At 32.8% G+C, this 14,609-nt stretch overlaps 4 protein-coding genes across 4 annotated transcripts; all 4 read left to right on the top strand.

The window, feature by feature from the left end:
* The first annotated feature begins 1,067 nt into the window (after positions 1 to 1,067).
* On the top strand, positions 1,068 to 6,613 carry LOC128959420 (glycogen debranching enzyme-like). The gene is made up of 7 exons (XM_054305364.1): positions 1,068 to 1,666; positions 1,740 to 2,180; positions 2,256 to 2,817; positions 2,906 to 3,301; positions 3,368 to 5,729; positions 5,802 to 5,889; positions 6,306 to 6,613. Exons 1-7 carry the CDS (start codon positions 1,235 to 1,237, stop codon positions 6,549 to 6,551), a joined length of 4,527 nt encoding a protein of 1,508 aa, XP_054161339.1. The 5' UTR covers positions 1,068 to 1,234; the 3' UTR covers positions 6,552 to 6,613.
* Positions 6,614 to 8,853: 2,240 nt separating this feature from the next.
* On the top strand, positions 8,854 to 9,945 carry LOC128960403 (barH-like 2 homeobox protein). The gene is made up of 4 exons (XM_054306474.1): positions 8,854 to 8,886; positions 9,162 to 9,551; positions 9,632 to 9,726; positions 9,828 to 9,945. The coding sequence occupies exons 1-4, from the start codon at positions 8,854 to 8,856 to the stop codon at positions 9,943 to 9,945; spliced, it is 636 nt and encodes a 211-aa protein (XP_054162449.1).
* Positions 9,946 to 10,445: 500 nt separating this feature from the next.
* LOC128959800 (NADH dehydrogenase [ubiquinone] 1 beta subcomplex subunit 7-like) lies at positions 10,446 to 11,334 on the top strand. Its single transcript, XM_054305813.1, has 2 exons — positions 10,446 to 10,719; positions 10,858 to 11,334. The coding sequence occupies exons 1-2, from the start codon at positions 10,575 to 10,577 to the stop codon at positions 11,130 to 11,132; spliced, it is 420 nt and encodes a 139-aa protein (XP_054161788.1). The 5' UTR covers positions 10,446 to 10,574; the 3' UTR covers positions 11,133 to 11,334.
* A 289-nt stretch (positions 11,335 to 11,623) lies between these two features.
* On the top strand, positions 11,624 to 14,609 carry LOC128959499 (protein O-mannosyl-transferase 2-like). The gene is made up of 6 exons (XM_054305458.1): positions 11,624 to 12,119; positions 12,220 to 12,304; positions 12,383 to 12,596; positions 12,647 to 12,821; positions 12,903 to 13,896; positions 13,990 to 14,609. Exons 1-6 carry the CDS (start codon positions 11,914 to 11,916, stop codon positions 14,527 to 14,529), a joined length of 2,214 nt encoding a protein of 737 aa, XP_054161433.1. The 5' UTR covers positions 11,624 to 11,913; the 3' UTR covers positions 14,530 to 14,609.

A 14,609-nucleotide genomic window follows, 5' to 3' on the forward strand; every position in this document is an offset into this window, starting at 1 on the left:
CATAAATCATTAAATTGGAAAGTATTTTAATTTATAAATTATTAAAATAATTTCTTAGATTATTTTTTACTTAATATTATTATTATATTTATATAATAATTTGTATGTGATTTGTAATCATTGATTACACCCATATGTCTAGTTTTTTATATGTTATAATAACTAATACTATGTACTATACTATATATATATAATGGGATCGTATGATAAATTGTATTCAAAATATTGTGAATAATTTTTTGAATCCACAATTTATTGACTTAAATTATATACTTAATTAATCACAATTATTTTTTTCTATATTTATAATGTTTGGTTATTAAATTAATGCATAAACTTTTATTATTATTATTATTTAATTAAAACTTGAATAAACATTTTGTGCAAAACTATTTACAAAAATATTTTTAATTAAGTTATAAAATTAATTTATATATCCTATAAAAAATAAATAAAAATTGTTTGAATGCTTGAAATAATAATTTATGCGAAACATGTGTGGGTATTACACTAATAATAAACTTGAAAAATAAATAAGTGTAAATTCAATAACTTTATTATTATTATTTATCACATTTATAGGCAATGATGGTGTCGTTTATTTGATTATCACAAAATATTTTTCAAATAAATTATTAGTAAATTTTTCAATTCAAACCCCCAGAGATATTAATGACCTAAAAATTAGTTTTTAATTTTCTGCTGATTACAAGTTTCAGCAAAAAAAAAAGAAATGTTGTTTTCCAGCATTTGTGATATTGAAATTCAAATTAAATAATTTGAAATGTTTGTCAAACAAAAAACTACTAATACTTGTTTTTTTATCAGTCATTGAAACAGTTTTAAGTACTGTATCATTATTTTTACACTACTATTGGTGGGACTGGTAGTGATGGAAAAATATTATACATTTAATATAATGGTATGAACTAATCTCTGGGATGTGATAGCAATGATACCCTATCCTCTCTCTCTCTCTAAATATATATCCAATACTTCTAGTATTGTAGTCATGCGTCGATCAAATGTTTACATGAATTGCAATAAAACTTAACCCAAAAAAAACAAACTTTCAGACCTGACATTCACATTGACATTGAATTATAATAATAAAAATTATTATCCATAAAAAAATATTATTAAAAACTTTGCCATCAATTCATAAATAATTTCACACACCCACCCCTCTGAAAAAATTAATTGTTGTCCCCCCTGTCTCTCCCCAATTAACATTATGTTAAGCACCGGGCGATTTGTTTATGTGCTAAGTCTGGATGCGAACAGCGATCGCCAGTCAACTCTCTTCCGATGCAATAATAACGATACGATTCAATTCATCTATGGATCGACACTATTGGGCCGTAAGATATCACTGTTTACCGACTACAGCAAAGAGTCGGCAAATTTCAAGCGCAATACTTACCAGAAACTGGTGTTTACCGATGAGATGACAACAATCCGTTTTGAAACGTCCGGTTCGTTTCATTTTTATTACACCGAAACGGGATGTGATGTTGTTTGCGGACAGTTCTACATTGTGGTCAATCCGCAGCTCAAAGTGGGTTCGGGTGCTAACACACAACTACTGGACTTGAATGCCATTCAGTGTCAAACAGTACTGACCAAAAGTTTGGGCCAATTTCCCACCTGGAAGTCGAAACTTGAGGTTCGTATATGTGATATATATATTAATGATTATTAGTTGTCAACTATTTTATTTGATCCAAACTTGCGGACAGGTGTCACACAAAACCGGTTACAATATGATACACTTTACGCCAATCCAAGAACTGGGTGGTTCCAACTCGTCTTATTCGTTGGCGGATCAGCTCAAACTAAATCCTATATTCAATACCAAAGAAAAGGAGTGTCGTGTCGAAGATGTACAACAATTTATTGAATGGTTGCGTACAGAGTGGCAGATATTGTCGTTGACAGACATTGTGTTGAACCATACGGCCAACGAATCGCCATGGCTTCAGACACATCCCGAATGTGCATTCAATTGTTTCAACAGTCCATGGCTTAGACCGGCCTATCTGTTGGATCGTATTCTTTATCGTATGACTACCGATATAGTTGACGACCGCTGGAAGTCGAAAGGTTTGACCACCGAAGTTAACAGTGAAGATCATTTGAATCTGATTCGTAAAATACTTCATGAAGAATACTTACCAATTGTAATGAAATGTTTTTTTTCAAATTATTTTAATTCAAATTTCTAAATACTGTTTTCTCATATTTTATTACTGTAGTTGAATATACATGAACTGTATTTAGTCGATATCGACACGACTTTAAATGAATTCAAAGAGTTTTTGATCAAATATTGTAAGACTTCAAAACCTGAGAAACCACTGAATGACGAAACTCTAAAACTGGAGATTATTGTCGACGATAAGTATCGACGATTCAAATCAACAATAGATCTCAATATTGCACTGAAGATCGTCTTAAATGAAGTCGAATTCAATGGAGATAATGATCAATGGATTAATTGGTCGACAGATAACATCCGACACAAATTAACAATACTTAACGAAGTGATGACAAATGAGATAAGGCATCACTTGTCGGATGCCATCGAGAATGTCATAAAAACGGCACGTTATGAACGTATTGATAGTTGGGGTCCCAAACATAAGATAATCTCTCTAAAGTGTCCACTTGTTTGTAACTATTTTACTCATAAAGGATCTGATATGGATCTGTTAGATGAACAGAAGTTAGCTTTCGATGACAACGATTCAAAGTTTCTGATGGCTCATAACGGATGGGTTATGGGTGACGATCCGCTCAGAAATTTTGCTGAAAAAGGTATTTCAAAAGTTTTCGAAAGTTTTTCAGAAAAAAAATAATTACCATTATTTTTATTATCAATTGTTATCAAACTCTTGAACTATAGGTTGCAATGTCTATATTAGACGAGAACTGATAGCATGGGGTGATTCAGTAAAACTGAACTACGGTTCGGGACCTCAAGATTGTCCATTTTTGTGGTCACATATGGAGAAGTACGTGACCCAAATGGCCACTATATTTCATGGCCTACGGCTAGACAATTGTCACTCGACACCCATACATGTGGCTCAACATCTCATTGACAGTGCCCGTCGAGTCAATCCTAATCTCTACTTAATCGCTGAACTGTTCACAGCTCACGAAGGCTTAGATAATATATTTGTCAATAAATTAGGAATTAATTCGCTTATACGGGAAGGACTATCGGCACACGATTCTCACGATTTGGGCCGTCAGGTCTATCGTTTTGGTGGCGAACCTATTGGTGCATTTCCTCCAGGTTTGGTTAATATAAAATTATTATTTTTTTTTAAATTATTGGTATTAAATATCTTTAAACAATCAGAGCGTCTAAGTAGTGGACAATCGGAATTGTTGGTATTACCGTTGCGGCCGAGTGTCTGTCACGCCATATTCTTCGATGTCACTCACGATAACGAATCGCCAATTATCAAACGTTCGGCATATGACCCATTGGCCTCATCGGCATTAGTCGCAATGACATTCTCGGCCATTGGCTCCAATCGAGGACACGACGAGTTAGTTCCGCACCACATAAACGTTGTCCACGAAACCCGTGAATATAAATCGTGGAAAGAAAATCTGGATTCTGACGATAAAATTATTGCCAACAATAGCCTGTCTATGGATTCGGCAATAATTAAATCAAAACTCGCGTTTAATAAACTTCACGAATGGTTGGCAGTCAACGGCTATAGTCATCAGTTTGTCGATCAGCGAGACTTTGATACTGTTGCCGTCACCCGTCATAATCCTGAAACCCACGAATCAGTAGTATTGGTGGCCCGAACTGCTTTTCATTGTCCAAAAGATCCTAAAGCATCACCTTATTTGCCTCCACTGCGAATCGATGGTATTATTGATAAACTGTTGTTTGAAACACATATGACGGGCGAACCGGAGATCAACTTTGTTCAGCACAAAGAGTACATCAATGGTTACAGCGAAATAAGATCTGATATACGAACTGACTTAGCACTGGATGACAGCAAACTAATCAAAGCCAACAAAATTGGTGACTCCTATGAAATTATTTTCAATTATTTTCCACAATCGGCTGTCATTGCATTCAAAGTATCGCTTAGCGATTATCACAAGAATGCATTGGAAAAACTTCGTGTATTTAGTAAACAATTGGACGATGAGTCCAGTGATGTCAACACAATTATCTCAAATCTATCACTGATTGATCTGAATTATCTGCTATTTCGCTGCAATCACGAAGAACATGATGACACAAACGGTGGTGCCTATAGTTTGCCTGTTTTCGGTCAAATGAATTACTGTGGAATCGCTAGTATTATATACTATTTGAGACACATTCGCACTCATAATGATTTAGGACATCCACTGTGCGGTAATCTACGGGATGGCAATTGGCTTATGGATTATATTGTCGATCGGTTAACAAAGAATCCGAATACAAAATCATTTGCCGATTGGTTGGCCAAAGTGTTCACTTCATTGTCACAAATACCTCGATATTTGATTCCTCGTTATTTCGATTCAATCATTACACGAATCTATACATCAATATTGGATCAAATCTGGAACCAGTCGTCACCATTTGTGCGAAATGGCTCGCGATTTGTACAACTATTAGCTCTGGGAGGTGTGGCGATGATTGGTACAAATAAAACAGCAGTTTTGCCGCCGCTTTCATCTAAAATTGTTGACGAGTCTCAATTGTTGGCCACAATAGCCGCTGGTTTACCACATTTTAGTTCTGGATATATGAGGTGTTGGGGTCGGGACACATTCATTGCTCTTAAGGGACTTCTCCTACTGACCGGCCGTTTCACTGAAGCAAAGCACATAATTCTTGGTTTTGCCGGAACTCTAAGACACGGTTTGATACCAAACTTATTGGACGGCGGAAGGAATTCCCGATACAATGCCAGAGATGCTGTTTGGTGGTGGCTTCAGGCCGTTAAAGACTATTGTCTTATTGCTCCAAACGGTTTGGAACTGTTGTCGCAATCGGTTCGTCGACTATACCCGACAGACGACTCGCCGGCTCTGTTGGCTTCCAGTGAAATAGTCGAGGAACCACTGTATAAGACAGTCCAAGAAGCATTACAACGACATTACGATGGCATTGATTTTGTTGAACGAAATGCTGGCAAACAAATTGATGAACACATGACTGCCGAAGGATTTCATATCAAAGTTGGTGTTTCTCGTGAGACTGGTTTTGTCTACGGTGGCAACCGATTCAATTGCGGTACTTGGATGGATAAAATGGGATCATCGGCTAAAGCCGAAAATAAAGGATTGCCCAGTACTCCACGCGATGGATCAGCTATCGAGTTGATTGGTCTAAGCAAATCGGTAGTCACTTATTTGGCTGATCTTAGCGATGATAATAAATACCCGTTCAAAGGAGTCAACGAAAGTGATGGCACAGTGTTTACCTTCAGAGAATGGGGTCTCAAAATTGAGGCTAACTTTGAAAAACATCTCTATATATCGGCCGATACTGAGCAACAGTATGTTAATCGACAACATATTTATAAGGATACGTTTGGGGCCAGTATTCCGTGGATGGATTTTCAGCTCAGACCTAACTGTTTGGTTGCAATGGTTGTGGCACCGGAATTGTTTGACAAGAATCACGCTATAGAAGCGCTCAAAATTGTCAGACAAGAATTGGTCGGACCGTTAGGCATCAAAACCCTTGATCCCAGGTTTTGTTTCAATATTATTATTATTATTTTAATGCATTATTTTACTGACCTATTAATGTGATAAATTTCCAGAGATCTGAAATATAATGGTGTTTATGACAATAGTAACGATTCGCACAATAAAGACTTAGCACATGGAGCTAACTATCACAATGGACCGGTATGTTGTTGTTGTTGTTGTTGACAACAAATTTAAATTTAATTTGCAAAAAAACTAGCATAGAATTCGTATAAATAAATAGATTAGAGAGGTTAAATTTTTTAAAAATATTACCTAAAAACCAAACCGAAATTTTCATAATTAAAAAATTTGATATTAATTATTATCTTTTTAGATAAATATAAAAATTATTTCGAGGATATTCTGATACTATACTGTATTATTGTATACTCTATCAAATATGCTTACTAATAGTAAATTGCTATAATTTTTATAATTATTTTTTATAGATTAAAAAAAGTGAGTTAAACTTAAAATTAGATAATCCTAAATTAAATCATATCAAATGTACAATAATTTTATACAAGAAATTGCCGTTTTATAAAATTATGATTTTTGTTTATTTGTTTAAATAGGAGTGGTTGTGGCCAACCGGTTATTATTTGGAAGCATTATTGAAATTCAATGATAATTATACTGAAACTGTTGCCTACATCGAGAGCTTATTATCTAATCACTTCCAGCACATTGAGTCAAGCGATTGGTTTGGTTTGCCTGAGCTGACCAATACCGATGGCAAACACTGTCCGCACAGTTGTCCGATACAGGCGTGGAGTCATTCGACTATTCTACAAGTGTTACACTCTATTCATTCAAAATAGATCTTAGATTTAATCATTTGTTTTGTTTGTTTGTTTTTATTAGTTTTATTATAAATTCATAAATATATATATTCATGAATATTAAATATATAGTTTATTTTTAAAAGAAAAACAGAGATTATTAATGTTATTCAAAAAAAATGTTTTACGATCAATAAAAAAGTGATTTATCTATTAAACCCAAAAATATTTTTTTATAGCAAACAATAAATTCAATGCTCATTACTCTATCAAAACTGATATTTGCTTTTCTTAGACATAATAATAATAATAAGATTTTTTTTCATAAATCATTAAACAGTGTTTAGATCATTAAACAGTAATTTGTTTGTTTATTTTATTTAATATTTACGATACTATCTTATAGTCTTTTTACTACTTGTTTGGTTGTTATTAATATATTGACGAAATTTTATGACATTTTTACTAAAAAAAATAATTTATTTGCTTCAAACCATTCTATATATTAAATAAAATAAATAATGTTAAAAGTAATTTAGTTATTCTAATATAAAAATCATTTTATTTTATTTCTTTTTTTTATTAATAACATATTTGTTTTTTATATAATTTATGCCTCTCTATCTATATATATATATATATTGTTTACATATAAAAAATATTTTATATGCTAATGCATATGTTGTTTTAATTTACTATTTTTATGATTTATTGAATAACATACACACAAACAAAAAAACATTAGTCAGTAGTTAAAGGTTGTAGACATTGAATATTATTGAATAAATTATTACATAATATAAATAATAAAACACACATTAAAAGCATATAAAAATTCCTAATCTATTAATAACTTGTCTAATGGTATACTAAACTAGTAGTGATTTTTTTCTTCTCTTTCATAACGAAAACGTTTTCATTATAATCACAGAATATTTTAGTTTAATCTCCACTTTTGCTGAATCTCTCTCTCTCTCTCTCTCTCTCTCTCTCTCTCTCTCTTTCTTTCTTTTTCTGCATAATAATACCTCTTAATTAATGCTTCAATAAAAATGTATTATACTTTTATATATTAATATAGTTTTTTCTTATTATTGTTGTTGTTGAATGAATCTCTCATTTAACTTAAACAATATAAAACCCTACAGTACTGTAAAGATATGCATTTAAGTTTTATAGCGCATCTCATGTGTACTCAATTTTAAGCCTATCAAAATGTTTTAAAGATTTTTTTTATCATTTATATATATAATCATTTATTATTTATGTCGATAAAAAATAATGTGTTAAATATATTTTCTCACTTAAATGTCTACTACTTAAATGAAGCAAAAAAAATTATCTTTATTTTTTTTAAATAAAAATTGCTTTTTATATCATAAACACACATTATATATATTAGTGATGATTGGAGTGATGTGGTATATATATATATATATATATATATATATAGTATATAAACTTAATTTATATCAATAGACATTTACCGTAGATTCAAAAGCATAACACACTATCATCACTAAAAACCAATGCTATAAACACATAAACACATACAAACACACATACATACACACTCTCTCTTATCATATTATAGTTTATAGCAAATTCATTGAACACATGGTGTGATTCCCACCAAACAATTGAATCATTTGTGAAGTGTTCAACCAATTATGGGATTAAACAAAAAATAAAAGTGATTGAGTATATTGAGTGCATACTTAAAGCTCTCTCTCTCTCTCTCTCTCTCTCTCTCTCTCTCTCTCTCTCTCTCTTCATTTCCATCTGCATCTCCATCACTCTCTCGCAGTGAGTCCAAGATTGAGAGCAATTGCTCCACAATTGAGGAGTAAAACCCTAATAGAAAGCATTTACAGCTATTATGAAGCAATAGAAAGCAATAAAAATGTGTTTTTCTCCGCAAATTGGAAAACATATTAACTATTAGTAGTCCTATTAGTTTGTTTGTGAAAGAAATTTTTAGCGATAAAATAGATGCGAAAATATGCCGATGGCTTAGACTCTCACACATAGACAACATACCATCCCATTCATTGCCCAAACAACTAGTGATAGCCAACCGGTGATGCAAATAGAAGATACATTCATGTATTGTATCAATTGAATCGGTCGATCCAATCGTATATATCATTGTTGGCTAAACTGTTTAATGGCATTAACGGTATTGTTGTTATAAATTTGGAGATACTATTCAATAAACATATCGTAACACATAATATAATATTGATTTATATTTTGAAAAAAATTATAATCTTTTAGTTTATATATTGTATATTGTTTTAAACATTGTGTGCTTTTAAATATAAAGTAATTTTCAGATTAAATGAATAATAATTCAAAAAATTCATCATTAAAGGTATTTTTACTAAATTTTTATTTGATTATTTATTTTTATATTATTGTATCAATTTTTAATATATGCTAATTTATAATTTAATTAATTTCAAAAAACAATTTTTTAAAAAATACTATATAATTGTATATTTTAATAATTAGAATAATTTGTTTATATTAAAAAAATATTTTTTATTTACATTGCAATTTATTATTTTTAAGTTTAGTAAAATAAAATTATTAAAAAAATTTGTAATTTACTGTAAATAAAACAACAACAAACAAAATTTTCAACAGTTTTCAATCGATAACATCATAAATGGTAATATCGGACACAATGAAGACCAGGACATCAAACAGCCGCCGTCATCACATAATTCTTCGCCAATTTCTTGGCCATCGCTATCATCTTATGGACTAAATGATGATATGCAGCCAAATTGTATTGATTTTCTAAATTATTGCCAATACTTTCAACAATTGTGCGATTATAAGGAACGGGAGAAAACAACAATAATTGGTAGTAGTCTTCATCATAATCATCATCATCAGCATCGGGACAATTGTGAAGCAAATAGAAGTTCATCGTTGGACACAATCAGAAGATTTCGCAAACCAAGTATTGAACGTAAGCCACGACAGGCCTATAATACCAAACAATTGGAAAGACTTGAAAATGAGTTTCAGGTATGAACTGAAAGTTGTATAAAAATTATTATAAAAAAAATATTTTATTGACATTTTTTTCCCCAATTGTTACCAATCAGAATGATAAGTACCTGAGTGTAAGCAAACGCATGGAGCTATCAATTGCTCTAAATTTAACAGAAGTTCAGATTAAGACATGGTTTCAAAACAGACGGTATGACACATCACTATAGATATGATATGTCTTAATCTAATTTTTGAAATTATTATTTTTTTTAAAAAATTGTTTGTATTTTAAATCTTAATTTTTTGTAGGACTAAATGGAAGAAACAGATGAATATTTATGAGACTAACAACAACTCTGCAGCTATTATTGGCGGCAAACATACCAACGATAGTATTGCACATTCATTAAGACACTGTTTGATCTGAAATAGTTGTCAAACATATCGACAAATTATTAATCATTTTTTTAAAAAAAGATAATATAATTATAATTTAAATAAAATTCATTACAGTATTTCATTTAAATTAATTTTGTAATGTACAATATTTTTCAAGATAATAATTATATAAATAGTCATATATATATATCTATATAAGTTAATTTGATAGGAAATATATTGATGTATTAGCAACAACAACAAAATAAAATCAATCAAATAATTAATTATAAATAATAATTACTATTATATTAGTCAAGAATATTCTGTATTATATATATAACTAAAACATTTAATAAAATTTAAGTTTAAATAAAATATTTCATAAATAAAAATTGAATAATTTTTGCTATTAGTTGCTACCAAAAACAATATATCAAAAAAATACATTAAAATTCATTAAAATTATAGAAAAATTAATAATTTATTAAATAAAAAATTTTTAATTAATGTTTTCAAATATTGTTCGAGTTTTCAATTGAGAGACAATCCCTGAAACACATAGTAAGCCATAGACGACAACAATAACAACAACACAACAGACTTTGTAAACCAAAGACACGAATTGTTTTTTAGTGATTATTATTGGAAACGATCGGACAGTTTATTGGATCAGCTATGGGTAACATAACCAGCGATCACATGGATTTAAAACACTTTACGGCTCCGCATAAGTGGCTGCCGGCTCACGAGTGGCCAAACGATCGCAAAGAGTCGCCGTACGACCCGATGTACGGCTTTCCGAACGGACGCAAACCCAGAGGTTAGTAAGGATTGAATTGATTGGCCACTAATGGCCGCCACTGCAGCCAATTGTACAGTTTGTCAATTGGATAGTATTGAAAGACCCGTTTTAATTGATTACTGATTGTATTGATTTTGTATTTTTCACAATTGCCAGAAATGATTGCCACCGAAGCCGAGATGGATTCGGCCAAACTGTTGCCCGAACAGCGCGACTACTGCGCCCACCTGTATATGGAGCTCAAGGGCTGTCTCAAGTCTAACTGTCCGCTCGGCTATCGCTGTCTACACGAACTGCACGCCTATCACGACTGCGAATGGGAGGATCAAGTGTTGAGAATGAAAGACTGGGAACGGGAGAAACGGCTCCGACAGCGGGACTTAAGGCGACAAAAACAAGAGCTCCGGGAATCCCAAGAAAAGTTAGGCTAACGTTAATTATGGAGAAATTATTTTATTTTTTTTGGTCAACGATTTTTTAGTGACCATTTGGGATAATTAATTAAAAAAAAAAACATTTGTATAGAGAGTCTCCTAATTAATTAATTGTAAAAATTTAATTATCACTTAATTTCGGACATCAAATTGATTTTCAATTTGATGTTTTAGTTGTCTTATAATAATAATAATTATTATTATTATTGAATAATAGGTTTTTTAAATAAAACAGTCAAAAAAAATTGTAGTTATTTTGTCATCAAATAAATCAATTTACAAAATCAATGTTTTTTGCAATTTTTTTTAGTTTTATTTTTTAAAAAAAGATTTAATTGATTACTGATTTCACTTCAGATTTGGACATAAGTAGCCAACAATTATTATCAACAAATTAGTGATAATTACTTTTAGATTTGTTGTTATGATGTGATCCGAGAGATGTGGTTATAATCAGTGAAAAAAACGAGAGAAAACCCTTCAAATTGAAAGTCAAACTCAGTTTATATATTTGAAAATTCATTGATTGCTTGGGAAACAAGTTTTTCAAGTTTTCCTCTCTCTCTCTCATCAAGTCTTCAGAAACAACAAATACTTTGATGGCGTGAACTGAGAGGTCATCCTCTGAATGGGAGAGAGAGAAACCTGTTTGGCTGATACACACAACACCAACACCAACAACAACAATAAAAAACATAACATCACTGCCAGCCGGTCGTCGTCATCGACAACGGAATTGATTGACAATTGATTTGAAAATAATGACAACTATATAGCAATGCCGACAACAGAAAGTAAAACAGCAAATAGAGTGAAGAATTCAAAGACGAAATCACAGACGACGTCGGACACCAAAAAGTTGTCCAATGATGACGACCGCCGTCTGATTGATGAAGACATTGCTTGGTATTTGGCATTTGCGACGATCACAGTACTGGCATTTGGAACCAGACTCTGGAAGATATCGGAACCAAATCATGTCTGGTATTATCACATCTTTTACCTCAATATCATATCTCTTATCTAATAAATATATCATTTTTTTCTCTGCCATTAAAACACGTGGTGTCTATACGTGGATCAGTTGGGATGAAACCCATTTCGGCAAAATGGGCAGTTGGTATATAAACCATACCTTCTTTTTCGATGTACATCCACCTCTTGGAAAGGTCTGACTCTAATTTAGGATATCATTAAATGATAATATTATATATATTTAACAATAATATTTCATCTGGTATTTGAAGATGTTAATAGGTTTAGCCGGTCATCTAACTGGTTATAACGGGACGTTTGCCTTCAACAAACCGGGCGACAAATATGAAGATCACCCGTACGTCGGAATGAGACTGTTTTGTGTTACATTGGGTACACTTATAATACCCCAGTGTTTCATAATAGTCTGGCAACTGTCCCGATCGTTGACCGCATCGACAATGGCCTCGCTATTCATAATTTTCGGTAATATATATATCATATGAAGTCCAGTAAATAATCAATTTTATCGGCAGACATTGGAATGATAACACTATCGCAATACATACTTTTGGATCCGATTCTGATATTTTTCATCATTAGTTCAGTATTTGGTAGCGTTATGTTTATCACACAAAATGATAAACCATTTTCAAAGAAATGGTGGTTCTGGTTATGTTGGACGGGTCTATTTCTTGCCTGTTCAATAAGGTATACCATCATCTGATGAACGAATGAATCAATTGTCATTGAAATCTAATGACTAATTTTTTTCTCTCCAATTAATTTAAGCGTTAAATTTGTTGGTCTTTTTGTTGTCGTATTGATTGGTTTACAAACTATTGCCGATTTGTGGCAAATATACGGCAATCTCTCGAATCCCTTAACTCTAATTGTAAAACATTTGTTGGCTCGAGTTCTGTGTCTGATTATAATACCTATTATCCTATATATGACATTCTTCTGGATTCATCTGAAAGTGTTATACAAATCTGGAAACGGCGACGGCTTCTTCAGTTCAGCCTTTCAGTCACAACTTGAAGGTAACTCCTTATACAACGCATCGATGCCCCGATATATCGCCTACGGAGCGATCGTTACTTTAAAGAATCATCGGACTGGTGGTGGATATTTGCATTCACATTGGCACCTGTATCCCGAAGGTATCGGTGCTCGACAACAACAGGTGACTACCTATTCGCATAAAGATGAAAATAATAAATGGCGAATCAACAAATTCGACACAGAAGTGGATCCAGATGTCGGTGACATTGAGTTTGTCAAAAATGGTGATCTAATACGATTAGAACATTTGGTGACCACTCGCAATCTGCACAGTCATAAAGAGCCGGCACCGGTAACCAAAAAACACTTTCAGATAACCTGTTACGGTGACAATGGAACCGGTGATGCCAACGATGTGTTTCGCATTGAGATAGTGGGCGGTCGTGAGGGACAAATAGTCGAAACGGTGACCAGTAAAGTAAAGGTTGTCCACTATCTCATGAACTGTGCTCTTCATTCCCATTCAAAACAATTGCCAAAATGGGGTTACGAACAGATGGAGGTGTCGTGTACGCCGAACCTCTTGAATGCCAACATTATCTGGAACTTTGAGGACAATCATTTTCCTCGTTTGCCGAATGTTAGCTTTGAAGTGTATGCGCCGTCGTTTTGGGAACGGTTTGTCGAATCGCATGCCGTTATGTTTCAGGGAAACGCCGGTCTCAAACCCAAAGAAGGCGAAGTGACATCTCGGCCGTGGCAGTGGCCAATCAATCTAAAAGTATTCGTACATATTTGAACTTTGACCTTTATTATTTTTTTTACCGTACCGTACATTAAAAACTCATACAATTTACTTGCAATTAATTTTTAGGGCCAATTTTTTTCGGGCAATGAATATCGTATCTATCTATTGGGAAATCCGATTATTTGGTGGTCAAACTTTCTATTATTGTTTGTCTACAGTGTTGTCCAGTTTACCGTTTGTGTTCGCCGCCAACGCGGCTGCCACGAAGCCGACGATATTGCTAAACAAAACACACGTCTGACTAATGCTTCTGTTTGGCTATTTATCGGTTGGGCTCTGCACTACATTCCCTTCTACTCCATGGGTCGTGTCCTATATTTTCACCACTACTTTCCAGCCGCACTGTTCAGCTCAATGTTATCGGCTGTTATAGTGGATTACTTGTTCACAGTATTACCTCAGCTAATGATACCGTCATCATTATCATCATCACACAGCTTACTGGCCGCGAGTGTTCATCATTGGTTACACGGACTTCTTGTATCGACAATTGTCTACAGTTTTTATTTGTTTTATCCGTTGAGCTACGGTATGTCAGGCACTCACTCGCATGAAACCAATAGCACAATGTATGGACTCAAATGGTTAGACTCCTGGGAGTTCTGAGACTATTATCCGACATATATTATATAATGCAGTATTTTTTTATATATATATTGAGATATAAACACCTGTCCACTGACACA

Source organism: Oppia nitens, unplaced genomic scaffold (assembly GCF_028296485.1).
Source record: "Oppia nitens isolate AA-2021 unplaced genomic scaffold, nextdenovo-longstitch-racon4-pilon3 scaffold4_pilon_pilon_pilon, whole genome shotgun sequence".
Taxonomy (NCBI): domain Eukaryota; kingdom Metazoa; phylum Arthropoda; class Arachnida; order Sarcoptiformes; family Oppiidae; genus Oppia; species Oppia nitens.